Consider the following 17,327-nt stretch of genomic DNA (forward strand, 5'->3'; position numbering starts at 1 on the left):
AAAAAAAGAAAACGTACTTAAAGCACTAACAAAATCACATAGTAACCTAGTAGAGTATAAAATTGAAATACACCAAATACAAATTATTAAAAAATGTTAATGTGTTCGTTTTAATTATTAATTATTATCTATAGATAATTTGATGCAGAAACTGTTTTTATATTTGTTGCTGGCTAAACACCAGAAATAAAGGAGTTTTGTTTTGTTTTTTTTTTTCTTCTTTTTCACATAGCAGTATAATGTGGCCTGACAAACTGATCAAATGTCAAAGATAGATTTAATACTATCGTGGATGTTTCTACAATTATCATTATTTTGTGCGTCCTTGCAAAATTTGGTTTGAATTTTGTCATTCAAATATCATTGATGAAAGACGCTAAAATTCGAACCTTGCCTAGAGATCTCTTAATTACGACATTTTCAATTTGTTTACATTTCATTTGAACATATCTAAAAAAAATTACAAATATAAGTTGTTAGACAATTGGTTTATAAAAATCACTGGTGGTTCTTCATTTGTTGTTAGTTAATCGTTTCTTTCTTTTAAATTTAAGCGGCGTCAAAAAACTTTTACGTCACATATTATATGAGCGTTTGTTTACATGTATATCATATAGAAGTAAATGGTTTTATTTTCTTAATTAACTGGTCAATAGTGTTTAGAAAATTTCGAATACAGATATAAAAGTGGAAATGCTTTCCTTACAAAATAAAATGTCATGGACTAAATGAAAATTAGAAATTTGTTTATATACACGTTGCATATATAAACAAGACGACTAAACAAACACAAAACTAAAAATGGTAAACAAACCAAATGTTTAAAAAAATTATGTATATATAAAACATGAATTAAAGAAGTTTTCAGTAGCGGTATTTCGACGATTAGTAAACTTCAAATGCATAGCAGCTTGCTAAACGAATTACATATTTTGTGCCTAGTAATTGCTAATATCCAAGATAATTAATTTGCATATAGATAAATATAAATAATATGTAAGCATATGTGTAAGCTCTGCCTTTGCTAGTCAATCAACGTTCTGCTTACGATTAAAGTATTCTGTTTCCCTCGCCCATTGGCACTGAGACCAGATTTTACACCAATTGGACACGGCAGCTATTCACTTATAGTCCTGGAACGGTTGAAACAAATTCTATGTGTGCGTTGTGATTACCCGCACCTGACAATAGGGGCACTCGGTAACAGAGCCAGCGCACGTATTGCAAATGGACAGATGATTGCAGGGCTCCAGCGTAACGGTGCGATTGTTTTCCTCACATTTCATGCATTTCTTGGCATTCTCCAAGTATAATACTTTGTCTACCTCCTCCAAATCCGTTCGCAGTTTCGACTAAAAATTGTTCATTGTTGTTGTAAGTATTGTTGTTGTCGAGTATTTGTAATTTCACGCAAGCAACTTACCTGCAATTGCTTAAGCTTTTGTATAGATAGGTCTCGCAGTTCGCCAGGCAAATTGAGTTGCCTCTGCACTAGATCGTGGCGGTCCTTCCACTCCAATGCATCCTGTTTGGCTTTGTCGCGATGCATTTCGGCTATCTGCAGCTTGCACATGAGCTCCTCGAGACGTCCGGATAACTTTTGGATTTGCGCATTCTTTGTAAGTAACTCGTTGGTCATGCGACCCAAATCAGTATTATTTTGCGACTGCAGAGATTGCAAACTGAATGCATTCTTTGCCGTATTCAACGTGTTCTCAAACAAATTGTTGCCCACGGAGCTGCTGTTGATGTCATCCCTTATGGTATTCAATTCTGATATTCTAACTGATGGACTTATAGATAATCCGTCGCCAAATCCAGGTGATATGATGCGCGATGGAAAAAATAGGCTATTGCTATCATTTTGCGTGGCGGCCGAAAGGGAATTGCTTAGCTTATTGGGTGCGCCATACACATTGAAAAGATTGGCATGATTTGTTGGGCTATAGGTGAGCGAGCTGCTGGGAATGTTGACGGCAAAGCCACCTGAATTGAAGTCTATATTGCGGAGAGTGTATAAGTGAAATTAGCATGGTGCAGACTTGTTAACTTGTCGACAGTGACTCACCGTTAATAGAGTTACTTAGTGTTGTATTAGGAATGTTAATTGGCGCCGAGGAACGTGTTAATAAACTATTGTTAACCACACTTGCCGATAGCGAGTTCTCGCGTGGATCGTCCAATGTACAGGCTGCTTGGAATAGTTTTCAGAAAGAAAATGCGTTAGTTTAATTTCAGTTAGTGTAAATGGTATTTGAATTATTTTTTTTTTTTCGATGTTTTACTTTTTTATTTTATTCTTATGCGCTGTCAATTTGTCCACAACCATTGTTGAAAACAATGCAAAAATCAATGTAAAGTATATATTACTCACGATGGCTGTCCAGTGGTAGTGATATATTTAAGATTTTGCTGGAATTAGTTGTATTTTCCAAAGCATCTACCAACATTTTGTTGGTTGTATTATTACCATCAATATTTAATAACTACGAAATAGAGAATCAAACAAAGAGAAACGAAGAAACAAAATGAGAGCGGGACATATTTCTCAATGACTGGCGATTAGATGCTGTTAGCTGGGATTAGCTGATGATCGAGTGGAGTGGGGTTAGAGTGTTAGCAAAATGCTGGACGCACACACATATGTATATACACAACAAAATAAATGTATTGGTAGATCAATCACACTGATTTCTGATTTGCTTTGATTTGATAATACGTACATTATTGCTCAGCTGGAGCAGTCCTGTCGACAGCTTGCCATTAGACACCTCATCCTGCACTTTCAAACCGGACAAGCCATTGGAAATGAGTTCACTCAAAGCAATTTCTTGATCACGCATCTTCTGCTCGTTGACCAGATAAGCTTGAGGTGGGGGAATATGGATTCAAGCAGCAAAGCGCATTCGATTGTTGCATTGATTGCATTTAATTTTGGGGGTTTTACACAAATGTGATCAATGTGTGAAAGTGAGTAAAAGACAAGTAAACAATTAAACAATATCAACCAAAATACGTATGTAGGTAACATATGAACCTAATCTATATAGACTAGACTAATATACACTAGTACACTAACCGCCCGCTATGGTTGTGGAAAACAGCGTCTTAACTCTACAGAACCTTATCTATATAATAATTCGGTCAATGTCTGCACTACTTACGTTCCACGTGCGCAAAAGCACAGAAGACACTGCGCGGACAGTAGCCAGCCTGTTGTACATCGTTGCATTTTGTGGACTTGTAGATTTCCGGATGAAATTGCTGTTCGGTGCGAGTGTGACAGTATTGGCAATTGTCACCGGCCTCACAGTTGCCCGGCTCGCCCCATTCCTCTCCGTGCTTGACATTGGGGCATGGAGTTGATCTGCGAAGGCAATGGGAAATGGTAATAAAAGTGTTTAGCTACGATTAGCGACGCAGACTCACCTGTATTTGTACTTTCTGGGCGAGCGACGTTTATCCTTGCTGTTGTGGTACTGTGGACAGGCATAGCCTTGCCGACATAGGCGAGGTGGACGCTTGCACTGCTCGGTTTTGTAGTTGGCCAGCACAAAGTTGGTGTCTTGCCATTTGGGATCCTCGTTCATAAGATTCCGTTCCTTATCGAGCGCGTTTTGTGCATTGGTGCCGTCTAACGTTATATCCGAATTTTGCAGTGTCTCCAGCTCTTTGATATCATATACTGGAGGACGCTGATCTTGCATGCCATGTGCAAAAGCGCAGTGCACACCATTTTTCACACAGTATCCACGGCTGTCTGTGTCGTGGACGCACATGCATGTCTTGTAGTAGCGTAAATGATACCTACGCTCTGTGTCGCCGGCTGTGCGGTGTAGGAATGGGCATCTGTGCGAAAAATAATGGAGGGAGAATCGTTAAGTGACGCACAGAAAGACTGAGCCGCAGGCTAAAAATAGCGACGCAGCCGTTCATCCCCAACGAACAGTTATAGTAGCAATTGGGTGAATCAGCACCCACCTACATACATGCACACACACACACCCACACACACACATGTATATTCACAATACAAGTCAGGGTCAGGATTGTTGTTTCTGTTATTGCAGAAAATGAAATTGCGTATTATTTTACTATTACTCGCTCTCTCTTGCTTTGTGCTCAACGTTCGTTGCTCAAAGCTTTGCGGGAAAGCTCTGCCCAATATAACTGTACATTTGAAGCTACCAGTACTGCTTTTACTATATACTATGATGCCGCCGCCGGGGGAAAACCAAAATAAACTGAAGGAAAAACGCGCAAAAGCAAAACGCAATAAAAACAATGACGCACACACTTGTAGCAGCTATAACTGTCGCTGCGCACTTGAGAGTGTGTGCGAGAGCAACAACCCTCAGTCGAGGCACTTGCCGATTAGAATTTCCGAGCTCGAGCTATATCGCCTAAATCACTTTCACTTTTGCATTCTATGGGCGGCCGTTAGCATTGACCTCTGCTTAGGGTGTTATTAGATTACGCACAAACACACACAGACACTGGCAGACATTGAAATAGCGGCTATTTAATTTCACTTTTAGCTAGTCGATGATACGCTGATTCCCCTCCACACTCCAATGAAAAGTTTTTGTTTGTAAACACGAAGCCAAGAGATACACACACATTGCAAAGAAAATTGAGCGCAAAGAGGAAATGAAAAAATACTACGTCGTTGATTGTTCGCGTTGGCGTCTCCACAGTTCACCCAGCCAGACATCACACTCTGAGCAGCGTTAATACTCACTCATCGCCCTCAGGACAGATTCCAGTTGTTTCATCATATTTGGTGCAGTAATTATCAGCGCTGTAGTTAAATGTGCCATCGCGTTTACGCACGGGCCGCCGACGACGCTGATTTTGAAAATGCCAATTAAAGCAAACGAAAGGGCGATGCTGGTTACATTTGTGCTGCAGGAACGATTGACACTGTTCCACGCGGAATTCCTTCAGGTAGCTGTGGAAGCAAAAGGTTGTGGTTAGTGAAAAATATACAAATTTCACCTTGAATCATGTTTATTTACGTATAATGACTGGTTTTTTCTTGGTTTGAAGATAGCAATAGCTTGCTCGCATCGTTCGCCATCTTGAACTGAAGCACTATGTCAGTGAGACCGCATGCCAATAAGCGGCTAAATGCCTATTTCGAAGAGTACTCATCGCTGTTATCGATAAATAACCAACGATGACTTTGCACGTGTAGTCGGAATGTATAAGAGTTTTGTTTAATTTATTTATAAGTTTGCTCCAACCGCTTCGTTGGCCAGGCGGGTCCTGTATAACAATGGCTGCAGCAATACCCAAAGGCGAGAAAAAATCTAAAAGCCACAATGACTGTCTTTCCTATCTGCAGGTAGGTTGCTCTGCCGGTTTAAATAACTTATTTTTGTGTATCGACTGCGTTTTACCCCCACCCACAGTCCCTGGGCGACGGCCTGCCCAAGGAGGTGGCCGACCAGCTCGCGGCCCAAATTTTCGAGGAGGCCAACCAATCGGAGTCACTTAGCATTAATCAGGCTGCGCTTAACGTCAGTTTCCGCGTCTATTATCACATCGTCCACAAATATGAGCTCGAGGACGAGCATTTCGCTAATCTCCCCGAGCGTCTTTCGTATGATCAGCCGCAGGCGTTTCTCATGCTGCAGGCAGTTCTGCTGACTAACCATTGGTCGCGACTGGATGCCCAGCTGATTGAGGCCAAGTGCATGGATGCCATCATTGCGGCACTGCAGCATAATAACAGCAGTCTGGTGCATATATTGAAGGCCACTAATTTGCTGGTGAAGAAGTTTACGAAGCTACAGCTGCTGAGGCTGCAGCTGGAGCATTTCTACCACTGCCTGCAGCGTCAGAGTCAGGTTGGCTCGCGGGAGGAAACGTTGACGCTGTTCAACCACTGCTGCAAACAGCAAAGGCGCGCCTTTGCCTACTTTCGCCTCATCGTGGAGTTCTGGCCATGGACGAATCGCAACAAATACTACCTACTGAGCGGCATACTCAACTCCCATGGGCTGCCACAGCTGCTGGCAGCAAGTGGACACAACGAGTCAGAGTTCTTTGCTGGCCTGCGTTTGAGTCTGAGCTACAAGGGACTGCGTGCGGCCAGCCAGTATCCAGTGAAGAGCCTGAGCAGCCAGCGGTCGGCAGCTCTGCTCGATCTAGCTGTGGAGCTGCTGGTCAATGGCAACATAGCGGAGATTCAAAACTTTCACTCGCAGTGGTTTCTGCGCATACAGCAACGAGATGCTCTCTTTCAGCTGCTGCAGGGAAAGCCAGAGATTGTGGAGTTTCTGGCCAGCTCGGAGTCGGCTCGGACGGCCAGCGAGCAGCAGCGTCTCATACTCATATTCAGCATGTTCGCCAAGGAGATCTATGTGGCATCCAAGCTGCATTTCTTCAAGATCAGCACAGAATTATTGACCAATTGCAGCGTCTTTGAGACGGAGGCGCAGTTGTTGATCTTTAAGTTCCTGGTGGAGAATCTCGCCAATTTCGCTGTAGAGGATTGCCTGGATTTCTTCTACAGTTTCATGAAGCGTCATCGGGGCGTGGAGAGCTCCGAATTCCGCAACACAATGCTGGGCAAGATGCCGAACATTATCAACCACACGGCCAAGCACTTCAGTAGGGCCTTAAGAGCGGATGGAGGCGCTGGCAGCGATGCACTGGCCAACGACATTAAGCGCTTCTTCCGGCAGCTACAGGAGCTGCTGGAGCAGGACATCCTCTCCGATGTATATCAGCCCAAGATATTCGCCCTGAAAATGCTCGAAATCCTGCACAAATCCCTATACAGCACGCGCGTCATCAAGAATGCCAAGATGTGCAGCACCCAGCAGAACCAGCAGCTGGGCGCCTTCCTGCTGGATCATGGCGTCTTTCAGCCCAAATCCGTTGCACAGCTGCTGTTCAAGTCCCTTAACGATCCGCAGGGCTTCGACGATGCTCTGGAACTGACCGTTTCGCTTCTGCTCGAACTGGGCGATGTGGACAGCGTGCAGTGTAACGAGCGTTGCCTGACGCTCTGCCTCAGCTCCGATGTGGATGAGTGCTCCCTGGTCTCGCTCTACGCGCAGCTGCTGGTTCGCAGCGGTGCTGATCCACAGCTGACCCATAGCCTCTACGACCAATGTCTACAGCAATTGACGCACAAATTCGATGCATTCCAGTTAGATCCGCTGAAGACCACAAAAACTGACGGCGGGCATCTCTTTGGCCACATCTGTGTTCTGGACGAGCTGGTCAGCGGTGGTCGGAATAGTCTGGAAGCAGATGTAGCAGAGCTCTTGCCACTGCTCGAGCGGATTCTGAATGTCATTCTGAAGTTTCTTAATTTGGGCAATGCGAGGCAGGCGAAGACGGAGGCATCAGCCGCCAGTTTCCAGGACATGGACGAGAGCTTGCAGCTGCTGGTCAGTGAGAGCGCCTACGTGGTCGACGAGGATGACGAGGCGTGTCGCAAGTATTTGCTCATGAGCTTCTGGCTGACATTGAAGGTGGGTATCTGTAGAATCGTCCTCTAGAATTCTCCTAAATATATCACCTTCATTGCAGGCAAGCTGTGACTTGGCCACCAGCCTGGCTTGTGCGCTGCTTCGCTCTGCTCCGGCTGGCATGCTCGACTGTGAGGCACTGCAGCGCTGCTTGGACATCAATGTGGCCGTGTTGACACGGTGCCGGCACAAGGGCGCCATCGAGGCAGCTGGCCTGAGCATTGGCAGGCTGACGCGCGCCATTACCAGCACTGTTGCTAGCGGGGATCGGGCATTCGAGCTGCTGCACGATTGTCTCGAGCGAGAGCTGCTCTCCGAGTGCCGCCAGGTGAGCACTACGCGACGCGGTGCCGGCTTCTCCATAATGTTCCTGCACGTGGTCAAAAACGATGATCCGCGCCAGCGCTCACTGCTGCATCGGGCCGTGCAGCGCATACTGGAGCGGCTCAATGGCAGCTCCAGCGACGAAGCAGCCGGCAGCAGCAACCACGACCGCTGGGAGGCATTGGCGCTGCATTATCTGTGCGTGCTGGTGCGGGACACGGAACTGCGGCCGGCCATGTGCAAGTACTACAATGAGATCATGCTGGTGGCCATTGAACACATCGACCACACCGAGTGGACCATTTCAAACGCTGCGCTGCAGCTCTTCGGGGCGTCACTTGGCAAACTGCTGGGCCAGCGGCAGGCGACAGAGTTCGACACGAAGCTGGAATGGGAGCCTAGCGAAATGAACTACGAGGAGCTGGCTTGCCAGCTGCCCAAGGCCTGCGAGCACATGCTGAGCTGCTGCAGTGGCACTAAGGCCACATCCTCCATTATACTGTTCCTGGGCTTTCTGTCCAAGGTGGAGCATCTGTGCACCACTGGCCAGCCGCAGCAGTCCACGCAGTTGCTGCAGCGCTTCCGGCGGCTCAGCTGGCGTTTGCTGCGCCACAGGTGCGAACAGGTGCGTCAACTGGCGGCCACATGCTTTGTGCGCGCCCACGAGTTCCGTTGCGATCTTCCGGCCGTGCTCTTGGCCAGTGCCAAGAAAGCGTCGCAGCTCAAGGACGACAACTTCTACGAGGCTTTGCTGTTCACCATGCAAGCGGGCGTGCTCAAGCTGCAGCACGAGGCGCGTCATGTCTGGACGGCGGAAAGGATGCAGCGCTACCAGCTACAGCTGCTGACGGCGCTAGCAGTGGACGAGCAAGTGGCTCGCTTCAAGGCGTACACATTGAATGTGCTGCTCCAGTTGCTGACTCTGCTGAAGGCCACGGAGCAGATGGCGATTGTGCGCCAGCTGCTGGACGCGCGCGGCAGGCACGCCCTAAGCTAAGTATATATAGGCAATTCGCGTATCTAATTGTAGCATTTATCTAATCTTTAAGCTTAAGCCAAAAAGTCAATGTTAGCCTCTATATATCGCACGCTTTTACAACTAAATGACGCATTTACTAATTGAAAGCATTTACCAAAAACAGAAACAAGACCGAAGAAAAATAACAACAAATGGGGATTCAACTGAAACCCTCCCCAGATTCCTGATCCATTGCCTGCTGCTGCTTCTCTTGCGTCTCCTGCGCCATCTGCTGCAGCGTCCGGCTGAGAATGTTGCGCAAAATGTGCGGCTTGCAATGCTCCTCCAGCCAGGGTATGACGCCGCTGGTCAGCTGCTTGAAGTTATCCATCGGTATGTTCTGGAATGTCTCAAACATTTCGTCCAGTATTGCCTGAAACTGTGAAACACGAGTCAGTGAGCGATTGTCACGGGGTTATTTCTAGTGCGACTATTTCGCTCGCATTTTGCTGACCACTTGAAATTTGGCCTCGTCTGTGAGACGCGCCTCTTCGGGCCCCGGATTGGCCTGCTGATGTTGCAACATGGTCTCGTAGCCATTCTGTATGATACGCAGCGCCGTCACCTCCTTCTGCAGAGCGGCGCTCTCCTCCTCCTGTCTGATTTTCTGCTGATTCAGATAGCCAATGTACTCGATGGACTTCTGCAGTATCAGCGCTTTGCTCAGCTTGTAGCCAGACGAGTCGTTTGGCTGGCAGCGCGGCACCAGCTCCTGCAGACTGTCGTAGCCCTTTTTGATCGCATCCCGACGCTTCTGCTCCGCCTGAGTGTGAGCCGAGCGTCTGCGCTCCTTGTAGCTCAGCGAAGAGTTCGAATTCGAATTTGTGGCTCCCATGTGTCGTGCATCGCCGCTGTCGTCATCGTCATCTGTGTGCGCGGGAAGAGACGGAGGCAAGTGTAATAAAATGCTGGGCGCTGATAATGGATACCAGAAATAACAACGGCAGCGGAAACTCAATGCCACCATCATTATTATCAGCTGATCGTCACGCTCGTAGCGAACACAAACAAAAACAAACAATCAGTAAATAGGAAGACGCTGGCTGCTTACCAGAGTTGTGCGCCGAAGAGTTGGGTGTATGGGTGCTGCCCGCGCTGCTGCAGCGAGAGTAGTGCTTGCCTCCCAGATCTTGATCTTGCTCCATGCTGCAGGCTTCCTCTTTACTGATCAGATTGTCGCTCATTATCAACTGCGTCGTCCACAAAAACAAGAGCACTCAATTTACTGTGTGGTTCAGCAATGAGAACTAGTTCACATTGTGGAGGGCGTTCGATAATCGATTATTTAGTATATATTTTTGCAAGCGAAAATATACTGTAAATGAATTTGTATTGCTTGTACAGTAATTTTAAAAACAAGTTATAAATAAAGCATTGATAATAAATCCATTAAACAATAATTAATTTTTCTCGAAATGATAATTTTCAATTATCATAATTTTGTTAGTCATGCACATATCTAATAGGCGGCTTAAGTATTGTTTGCTTTGCAGCCCTGCTTTAACTACACCGGTGCGATGACTTTTGCGTTTTCGTCTTGAACTTTGCCGTCGTGTCGATTTTGGTTTTTTTTCTTGGCCTGTGCTGCCATTTAATATAAATTACTTTGTTTAGTTAGTTGAAAGGGCTAGTTGTTTTATATACATACCTAATCATGGGACTGTTGCGGTCAATACGTCTGAGAATTATGAATTTCATGATTTTCTTTCTATTTATTATTTTGTTCCCGGGTCTGCCCCCGCGCACAACTTTCCCCTATAAAGATTTCATGTAAGTTACTGCTCGCCTAATTTATATGTATATTTAATAACACATTCTTCCGCAGTGTTGCCCCACCCAAAGAACTGAAGGGCGCCCTCGAGTCCAACTTTCACTTGGAGGGAGCTGAGCGTTTGCTGGAGGGCCGCATCTATGGCCCGGAGTGCCTGATCGTGCGCAACAATGAGATCTACACTGGCCTACATGGTGGTGAGATCATCAAGCTGACATCCAACCATGTGACGCATGTAGCCAAATTCGGCGAGCCTTGTGGTAAGTACTCTGACATTGTATTAAGGATATTCGCTAAGATCTATAATCCTCTGGTAGCCGAAATATTTGAGGAGGCCAAGTGTGGTCGCCCGCTGGGCTTGGCATTTGATACCCAAGGCAATAATCTGATCGTCGCCGATGCCTACTATGGACTTTGGCTAGTTGATCTAACCACAAACAAGAAGAAACTGTTGGTGTCGCCGACTCAGGAGCTGCCTGGCAAGAGCATCAATCGCCGAGCCAGGGTCTTCAATTCAGTGACCGTTAGCAAGGAGGGTGAGATCTACTGGACCGATTCTTCTTCAGACTTCACCATTCAAGATATTATGTTTACCTCATTGGCTAATCCATCTGGACGGTGAGTTCATTTAATAATTTAATCAAACGGCTCCCGCTCAAACCGGTTTCTGTTTGAGCTAGTGCTCATCTCACCCTTCGCCTTTGTCTAATGATTTCTCTTTATAGTCTATTCAAATACAATCGGGCCAAGAACGTGAGCGAAGTGCTGCTTGACGAACTGTTCTTTGCCAACGGTGTGGCGTTGAGCCCGAATGAAGACTTCATTGTGGTGTCTGAGACGGGAGCAATGCGTCTGACAAAGTATTACCTGAAGGGCCCCAAGAAAGGTCAGAGTGAAGTCTTTGTTGAGGGTCTGCCTGGCTTGCCCGATAATTTGACTCCCGACGCCGACGGCATTTGGGTGCCCATTGTGTCCAGCGCTGACAGCGAGCATCCTCCCAGCTTCTCGCTCTTCTCGCGCTTCCCCACCATCCGTTTGTTCCTGGCCCGCATGCTTGCGCTCTTCGAGCTGCCCTTCCGATACATCAACAGTGTGTACCCGAATAAGTTCTCGCAGCGTTTTGTGCACTTTGTTGGCCACGGCGAAATGGCCATGCTCTTGGCACCCAAGCGCACCACTGTGGTTCGTGTGGACTGGAATGGCAATATTGTGGGCTCGCTGCACGGATTTGATAAGTCTGTTGTGGGTGTTTCACATGTGCTCGAGTTCCAGGATCATCTGTATCTGGGTTCACCTTTCAATCACTATTTGGCCCGTGTCAAGTCCCCCAAGGCGGCCAAGCAGCCCACCGTCAAGGTGCGTAATGTGCGCGTCGAGGGCGGTCTAGAGGCGTCTGTTGGAGCTCCGCCGACAACGGCCAAGCCCAAGCCAAAGGCAGCACCAAAGACAACCACGAGCACAACAACGACAACTACCACGACGCCAAAGCCCCAAACTACGACAACCAGAAAACCCACGACGACGACGCCAACGACCACAACAACAACAACAACAACAACTACGACAACTGCCAAGCCAAAGACCACTACAGCCAAACCAGCCACCACAACAACAACAACAACGCCCAAGCCGGCAACAAAGAAAGAAACAAGTTCCACAACAAAAACAACAACGGCTAGCAGCACACCCAAGCCAGAGACAACAAAGCGCTCAGTGCCAAAGAAACCGGCGCCTGTGGAGGAGCAGATTCCCGTAGACACCAAGCCACCGAAGAAGGAGAAGCTCAAGGTGATCAACAAGGAAGGCTCCCATGTGGAGCTCTAAAGGGCAGCAGAGCCTCGACATGTAATTCCCTTTCATTTCCTAGCCGAAAACCCAACAACAATACGTTGATGTCGTTCGCCCGGAAACACTCAGCCCTCGGGCGATTAATTATTTAGTTTCAAACTAGTTAGTTCAATTACAACTAGCTGCAAGCGTTAACTGAATGAAAACAGAATTAGGGCAGCTATTTATATGTCGCACAACCTGCATATAATTGAGTTTTTGCTATTTTATATTTCGATTCCCATTCCCAATAACGACAACATTCCCTTTTTGTGTGAATCATTTGCATTCCAGTTAATGAGATGACGGAAATAATAAATTATGCTCACAAATAATTATAAACAATGCTCGAAATTGTCAAGCAATTGAAAAAGACATTTGATCTAAAATATATATACATATATATTCGTATATATATATATATAGAGGAAATATAAAAATACCTTTTGATTTTGTACTGATATTCTCATTTGTGTGTATTTTTTGCACTTATAAAGTAAAATGTTTTTTAAAAACAATACGAGACTTAAATGTTATATTAAATATAAGAGTTATGTTCTATGTATAAATAATGAGAGTGTGTGAGCTGGCGAACGAATTGTGGGCCCATTGCCTAGGACTGTGGCCGACTTGGCGGCTCCTTGGGATCCGTCCATCTCCATTCCGTGTAGTGCACACAGCGGCCGAGCTCCTCCGAGTACAGCTGTGACTTGGGGCAGCGTAGGAAGCGAGCACGCGTGCCCTGCTTATCGCACATCCAGTAGGCGGTGGGATCCCAGAAGTTTCGGAACATGCGGTTCACCTCGTCCAGCCCCTGGCAGCCCGGCTCTCCATTGTGCTCGTAGTATTTGTACTTCTGGATGGGCAAGTGAGCAGTGGCCATATTTCTGCGAACAAATATGTGAAACGGAAGTGTTACAATTTTTTCTACATGTCACGCTGCATATAATGCGTTAAGTATATGCTTTAAATATTTAGATGCCTGGGCGCATTAAATTTAGACACTTTGTGCTTACCTCTTGGGATTCGTATAGTCGCTCAGCTTCCGTTGGCAAACAGATGTTTAATGTATATATGTATATATATTTATTTTTTTGCGGATTTCTCTCCTGCCTTGCGAGACGTTTACCGTTTCACAATTATTGCGATTCTGATTTGTCATACCGAATAATTCCTCATTTAAATACTTTTTCATATGAGCGACAGGCGCGGAGCGGAACGGAGCGGGGCCGGAATGTGTTAGTAATGTCTGGCTGGCAGGGGCCGAGCGTCTTGCCGAAGCATCGCGTCGCTTCGCTTCGCGTCCAAACGTTTATCTATAAAGCTAACAAGAACACAAAAACAATTTGCTCGCAATTTCGCTCCTCGCACCCGGCGCGATCATAAACGATCGACGACTGGCGAGGCGGATGGATTGGTCATACGTTCGCTTGGACTGTGTCACGTGTTGCCTCCGTGTTCGGGGAATACGCCAAAGCGAGAGTTTGTGCACTGACATAATATGCGCTGAGTTTGGCGAAACACAAGACTGCGATCAGCTGGAGCATACTCGACTCGCTGATACCCTGCAGAAACTAATGTGAGCTACATATATATGTGGAAATAGCCAAAGTTGAGCTATTGAAATATTTCTTAACTAGTTGAATACTGATATGCATAGATACATAAGCATACTCGACTTGGTAATACCCTGCAAGTGAGATTAAATCGCTGAAATATGTTTCAATACTTTGTATATTGATATAATATGCACATAATTGGGAACTCAGCTCAGCGATATTCTGTATAGTGTTCAAATATAACAAATGAGCAAAAGATAAAAGTTTGTAATGTTTTTCAATTGCGTAGTCAATTCAAATATCTTATCTAGAATAATTAGCAGTGTAAGACAGCAATTCTGTCTGACAGATAAATTTCTAGTTCACTTTTACTACGTTTTTTAGCTCATGTCTTTAAAGGTAATTTACAAATGGGCATAATTATCACGCAAAGCATTTTTATTCATTTAAATTAACGAAAACGATGAGTTGTGTATTATTTACTTACAATGTTTTTACTAGATATGAAATACGAAGATATCTTTATAGATCATCTATATATATGGTCATATTTTATATGCCACTGTGTATGTCATTGAGCTTTTAACGAATACAGGGTATTATAAATTTTTCCACTTGGCAACGAGCTGTGCTGCCGCCAGCCTTATAGAAATAGATTTCAGTTCTTTTCCAGTGTCCAAAGGGTATTATGATTGCATGCGTTTCTTGTTTTGAAACTCAACTTAATATAAGTCTAACATCTTATGTAATAAATCGGACGCATGGCAGACATTTAAGCTATGTACGTCATCTTTGTGGAACGTCAGCAACTTGATTAAGCTGGTGCAGAGATCACGCCCGAAACTTATGCGTCGAGCCCCCTTATTTGATTCCGTCCGGTAACTTTCCCCGCGAGCTGCTTTGACGCAGGCCGCCTTCAATTCAGCAAGTGAATTATCGGTTGAAGCGACTGAGGCGAGTCTACACGTGATCGACAAGTGGGGGTCGCTGCGCCTAAGAATTAAGTCTGCCGATTGTGAAAACACACACACCTAGTTACCGTAGATTACAATTTTGTATGGGCCGTTCACGTGGGCAGCAGCTGCTATAATTTTTTTTCGAGCACACGAGGCGTATGTGTAATAATTGTCTCAGCAGTTATGCATGGAAGTTCACTGATTAGCGAATTCAGGCGAAGCTAGCATATGCTATTTATTGTTTACTCTCAACAATGTGAGAAATTTGATTAGAAAAATAAAAACGAAAAAAAAGCTTAAGCAAATTTTTGGGCAAAAAATAAAACGAAATTTTATTTGACTTTTGCGTATATTGTTTACGTTGCTCGAAGCATCGCTAGACTTGTTGACTTGTGTTTCAGTTTGTTTATGTTTATGCTTTATGTTTCTAATTTCCAAACTCGGACTTAAAATGTACTTTGCACTCGCTTGAAACTCTGGAAACCAAATCCATGTTTCTAAAGGTATTACAACTTTCACTTAGGTATAAATATTTAAAGACACACTCCTCCGTCTGCTTGTCTTTCTGTTGCTATGCTAAGTGGGCTATATTTAAATATAAGTTTTCGTAGTTGTAGTAAACCGGAACAGACTAGTTTATCACATAGCCAACACGTGAATATTTAATTGAAAATTCAAAACTTGAATGCAAACTTTTAACTAAACATATTAAAGCCAACTAAAATAAACTTAAAGATAACTAAACTAAACTTTTCTGACTGCAAATTTAACTGAAAATATATTAAGTTACAAGCTTAAGGCCCTAGTTGCTGCGCTTCATTTTTAACTTAGTTTTAATTGTATATTAACAATAATCAATAAGTAAATAAATACAAATATTGAGCTACAGATCCTACACAGCTCTATATATGCGCATGGATTGCCAAATAACAGGATCAAAATAAGTTTATAAGTGCATGCAATCTTCGGTGTGTCAAAAAAAAAACTTTCCATCTGTTGTGCTGCATTGCTTAAAGCGGAATTTTACAGACTTAATATTAGTTGAGGTGAGTTAGGAATGCGAATATTAATTTCGAAAATTTGTATGTATATATGCACCTGCGGTAAAAAATTTGTAATAGTAATAGTAACTGTATTAAGAAAAATAGTAGTATGTAGTAGTACTAGTAGTAAGAAAAATAGTAGTACGTAGTAGTAATAGTACTAAGAAAAATAGTAATATGTAGTAGTAGTACTAGTAGTAAGAAAAATAGTAGCAGTTGTAGTAGTAGTAGTAGTAGTAGTAGTAGTAGTGTAGTAGTAGTAGTAGTAGTAGTAGTAGTAGTAGTAGTAGTAGTAGTAGTAGTAGTAGTAGTAGTAGTAGTAATATTAATAGTAGTAGTAGTAGCAATATTAATAGTAGTAGTAGTAGCAATATTAGTAGTAGTAGTAGTAGTAATATTAATAGTAGTAGTAGTAGCAATATTAATAGTAGTAGTAGTAGCAATATTAATAGTAGTAGTAGTGGTGGTAGTAGTAGTAGTAGTAGTACTTGTAGTAGTAATATTAATAGTAGTAGTAGTAGTAGTATTAATAGTAGCGGTAGTAGTAGTAGTTATAATAGTACATAGTAGTAGTAGTATTAATAGTAGTGGTAGTAGTAGTAGTTATAACAGTACATAGTAGTAGTGGTATTAATAGTAGTGGTAGTAGTAGTAGTTATAATAGTACATAGTAGTAATAGTTGTAGTGAAGATTAACATATATTGCTAATATTTTAGATGCCTATTTTGAGTTTCTTAGTCTCTAAATTTTGATTCAACATTTAGTACTTAGTGTTTATTACCGCAGCTGTATTACATATACATACATATAAATATATAAATAAAAATATATATTTAATGAATCAGCTCAGACGAAATCAACACAAAAGCTCTCGCTGTCGCTGTCGCTGTCGTCTCGTTGTGGTTGTAGCTGTAGGTGGAGTGGATGACGAGAATGACGAGGCTAACAATGGGTGGTTCAATAATGCTTTATGGCTGCAACAAAAGGGCGACTCCTGCTAAGATCCACTTGGCTGGACGGTCGCGTGTTTTCAGATTGAGCGTCCATACGTAGGTGTTGCCACGCGACCTGCAACAGATTGGATGCAGGCAGATAGATGTCGATGGCAATAGCTGAGGGAACAATGCGCGTCGCCTCGCCTCTCACCTGGTCTTGTACAGCGGACACTCATAGACGCGCTGCAGCTCTTGTTTCTCCTGGACAATGGACTTGATGTAGATGACGGGCATGGCACAGAGCAGCTCCTTGGGGTGCAGGGCCACAATAGAGTTTAGCTGGCAGTCCCAGCTGGCGCCATCCAAATAGAGCTCGTGCACAAAGGCGCCCTCTATGGGGGGCAAT

At 44.2% G+C, this 17,327-nt stretch overlaps 6 protein-coding genes across 7 annotated transcripts in view; 2 read left to right on the top strand and 4 right to left on the bottom strand.

Moving 5' to 3' along the window:
• Nucleotides 1-818: 818 nt before the first annotated feature.
• Nucleotides 819-5,127, bottom strand: LOC6573452 (RING finger protein unkempt). 2 transcript variants are annotated; one of them, XM_015166931.3, is made up of 9 exons: nucleotides 5,019-5,127; nucleotides 4,742-4,951; nucleotides 3,430-3,849; nucleotides 3,165-3,367; nucleotides 2,724-2,866; nucleotides 2,375-2,486; nucleotides 2,069-2,191; nucleotides 1,424-1,998; nucleotides 819-1,352 (listed from the first exon to the last, which is right to left on the bottom strand). In XM_015166931.3, the coding sequence occupies exons 1-9, from the start codon at nucleotides 5,078-5,080 to the stop codon at nucleotides 1,155-1,157; spliced, it is 2,046 nt and encodes a 681-aa protein (XP_015022417.1). In that variant the 5' UTR covers nucleotides 5,081-5,127; the 3' UTR covers nucleotides 819-1,154. The 2 variants fall into 2 exon arrangements, with proteins under 2 accessions (XP_015022417.1, XP_001999533.1); XM_001999497.4 differs by lacking the exons at nucleotides 2,375-2,486; nucleotides 2,724-2,866.
• Nucleotides 5,128-5,176: 49 nt separating this feature from the next.
• On the top strand, nucleotides 5,177-8,930 carry LOC6573451. The gene is made up of 3 exons (XM_001999496.4): nucleotides 5,177-5,347; nucleotides 5,415-7,490; nucleotides 7,549-8,930. The coding sequence occupies exons 1-3, from the start codon at nucleotides 5,279-5,281 to the stop codon at nucleotides 8,806-8,808; spliced, it is 3,405 nt and encodes a 1,134-aa protein (XP_001999532.1). The 5' UTR covers nucleotides 5,177-5,278; the 3' UTR covers nucleotides 8,809-8,930.
• On the bottom strand, nucleotides 8,903-10,073 carry LOC6573450 (max-like protein X). Its single transcript, XM_001999495.4, has 3 exons — nucleotides 9,881-10,073; nucleotides 9,284-9,696; nucleotides 8,903-9,208 (listed from the first exon to the last, which is right to left on the bottom strand). The coding sequence occupies exons 1-3, from the start codon at nucleotides 10,011-10,013 to the stop codon at nucleotides 8,990-8,992; spliced, it is 765 nt and encodes a 254-aa protein (XP_001999531.1). The 5' UTR covers nucleotides 10,014-10,073; the 3' UTR covers nucleotides 8,903-8,989.
• A 247-nt stretch (nucleotides 10,074-10,320) lies between these two features.
• LOC6573449 (adipocyte plasma membrane-associated protein) lies at nucleotides 10,321-12,890 on the top strand. Its single transcript, XM_001999494.4, has 4 exons — nucleotides 10,321-10,599; nucleotides 10,655-10,860; nucleotides 10,918-11,218; nucleotides 11,326-12,890. The coding sequence occupies exons 1-4, from the start codon at nucleotides 10,484-10,486 to the stop codon at nucleotides 12,422-12,424; spliced, it is 1,722 nt and encodes a 573-aa protein (XP_001999530.1). The 5' UTR covers nucleotides 10,321-10,483; the 3' UTR covers nucleotides 12,425-12,890.
• A 55-nt stretch (nucleotides 12,891-12,945) lies between these two features.
• LOC6573448 lies at nucleotides 12,946-13,573 on the bottom strand. Its single transcript, XM_001999493.4, has 2 exons — nucleotides 13,444-13,573; nucleotides 12,946-13,314 (listed from the first exon to the last, which is right to left on the bottom strand). Exon 2 carries the CDS (start codon nucleotides 13,308-13,310, stop codon nucleotides 13,041-13,043), a length of 270 nt encoding a protein of 89 aa, XP_001999529.1. The 5' UTR covers nucleotides 13,311-13,314; nucleotides 13,444-13,573; the 3' UTR covers nucleotides 12,946-13,040.
• Nucleotides 13,574-16,616: 3,043 nt separating this feature from the next.
• LOC6573447 (dynein beta chain, ciliary) overlaps nucleotides 16,617-17,327 on the bottom strand; it is a 33,451-nt gene continuing 32,740 nt past the window's right edge. Inside the window, 2 exon segments of the mRNA XM_044007310.1 lie at nucleotides 16,617-17,054; nucleotides 17,133-17,327. Coding sequence (XP_043863245.1) covers nucleotides 16,955-17,054; nucleotides 17,133-17,327 — 295 coding nt within the window. The 3' untranslated portion in view covers nucleotides 16,617-16,954.

This window comes from Drosophila mojavensis, unplaced genomic scaffold, assembly GCF_018153725.1.
Source record: "Drosophila mojavensis isolate 15081-1352.22 unplaced genomic scaffold, ASM1815372v1 contig_16, whole genome shotgun sequence".
Taxonomy (NCBI): Eukaryota; Metazoa; Arthropoda; class Insecta; order Diptera; family Drosophilidae; genus Drosophila; species Drosophila mojavensis.

Bases quoted from the DNA above. Each gene is read 5' to 3' on its own strand.
- LOC6573452 (XM_015166931.3), bottom strand. From the start codon at position 5,080: ATGGCGAACGATGCGAGCAAGCTATTGCTATCTTCAAACCAAGAAAAA. The intron at 2,867-3,164 runs GTAAGTAGTGCA...CCCCACCTCAAG, and splicing joins TGCTTTTGCGCACGTGGAAC to CTTATCTGGTCAACGAGCAG. The intron at 1,999-2,068 runs GTGAGTCACTGT...TCCGCAATATAG, and splicing joins ACTAAGTAACTCTATTAACG to ACTTCAATTCAGGTGGCTTT.
- LOC6573451 (XM_001999496.4), top strand. From the start codon at position 5,279: ATGGCTGCAGCAATACCCAAAGGCGAGAAAAAATCTAAAAGCCACAAT. The intron at 5,348-5,414 runs GTAGGTTGCTCT...CCCCACCCACAG, and splicing joins ACTGTCTTTCCTATCTGCAG to TCCCTGGGCGACGGCCTGCC. The intron at 7,491-7,548 runs GTGGGTATCTGT...CCTTCATTGCAG, and splicing joins GCTTCTGGCTGACATTGAAG to GCAAGCTGTGACTTGGCCAC.
- LOC6573450 (XM_001999495.4), bottom strand. From the start codon at position 10,013: ATGAGCGACAATCTGATCAGTAAAGAGGAAGCCTGCAGCATGGAGCAA. The intron at 9,697-9,880 runs GTAAGCAGCCAG...CCGCGCACACAG, and splicing joins CTCTTCGGCGCACAACTCTG to ATGACGATGACGACAGCGGC. The intron at 9,209-9,283 runs GTCAGCAAAATG...CGTGTTTCACAG, and splicing joins ACGAGGCCAAATTTCAAGTG to TTTCAGGCAATACTGGACGA.
- LOC6573449 (XM_001999494.4), top strand. From the start codon at position 10,484: ATGGGACTGTTGCGGTCAATACGTCTGAGAATTATGAATTTCATGATT. The intron at 10,861-10,917 runs GTAAGTACTCTG...ATCCTCTGGTAG, and splicing joins CAAATTCGGCGAGCCTTGTG to CCGAAATATTTGAGGAGGCC. The intron at 11,219-11,325 runs GTGAGTTCATTT...TTCTCTTTATAG, and splicing joins TTGGCTAATCCATCTGGACG to TCTATTCAAATACAATCGGG.
- LOC6573448 (XM_001999493.4), bottom strand. From the start codon at position 13,310: ATGGCCACTGCTCACTTGCCCATCCAGAAGTACAAATACTACGAGCAC.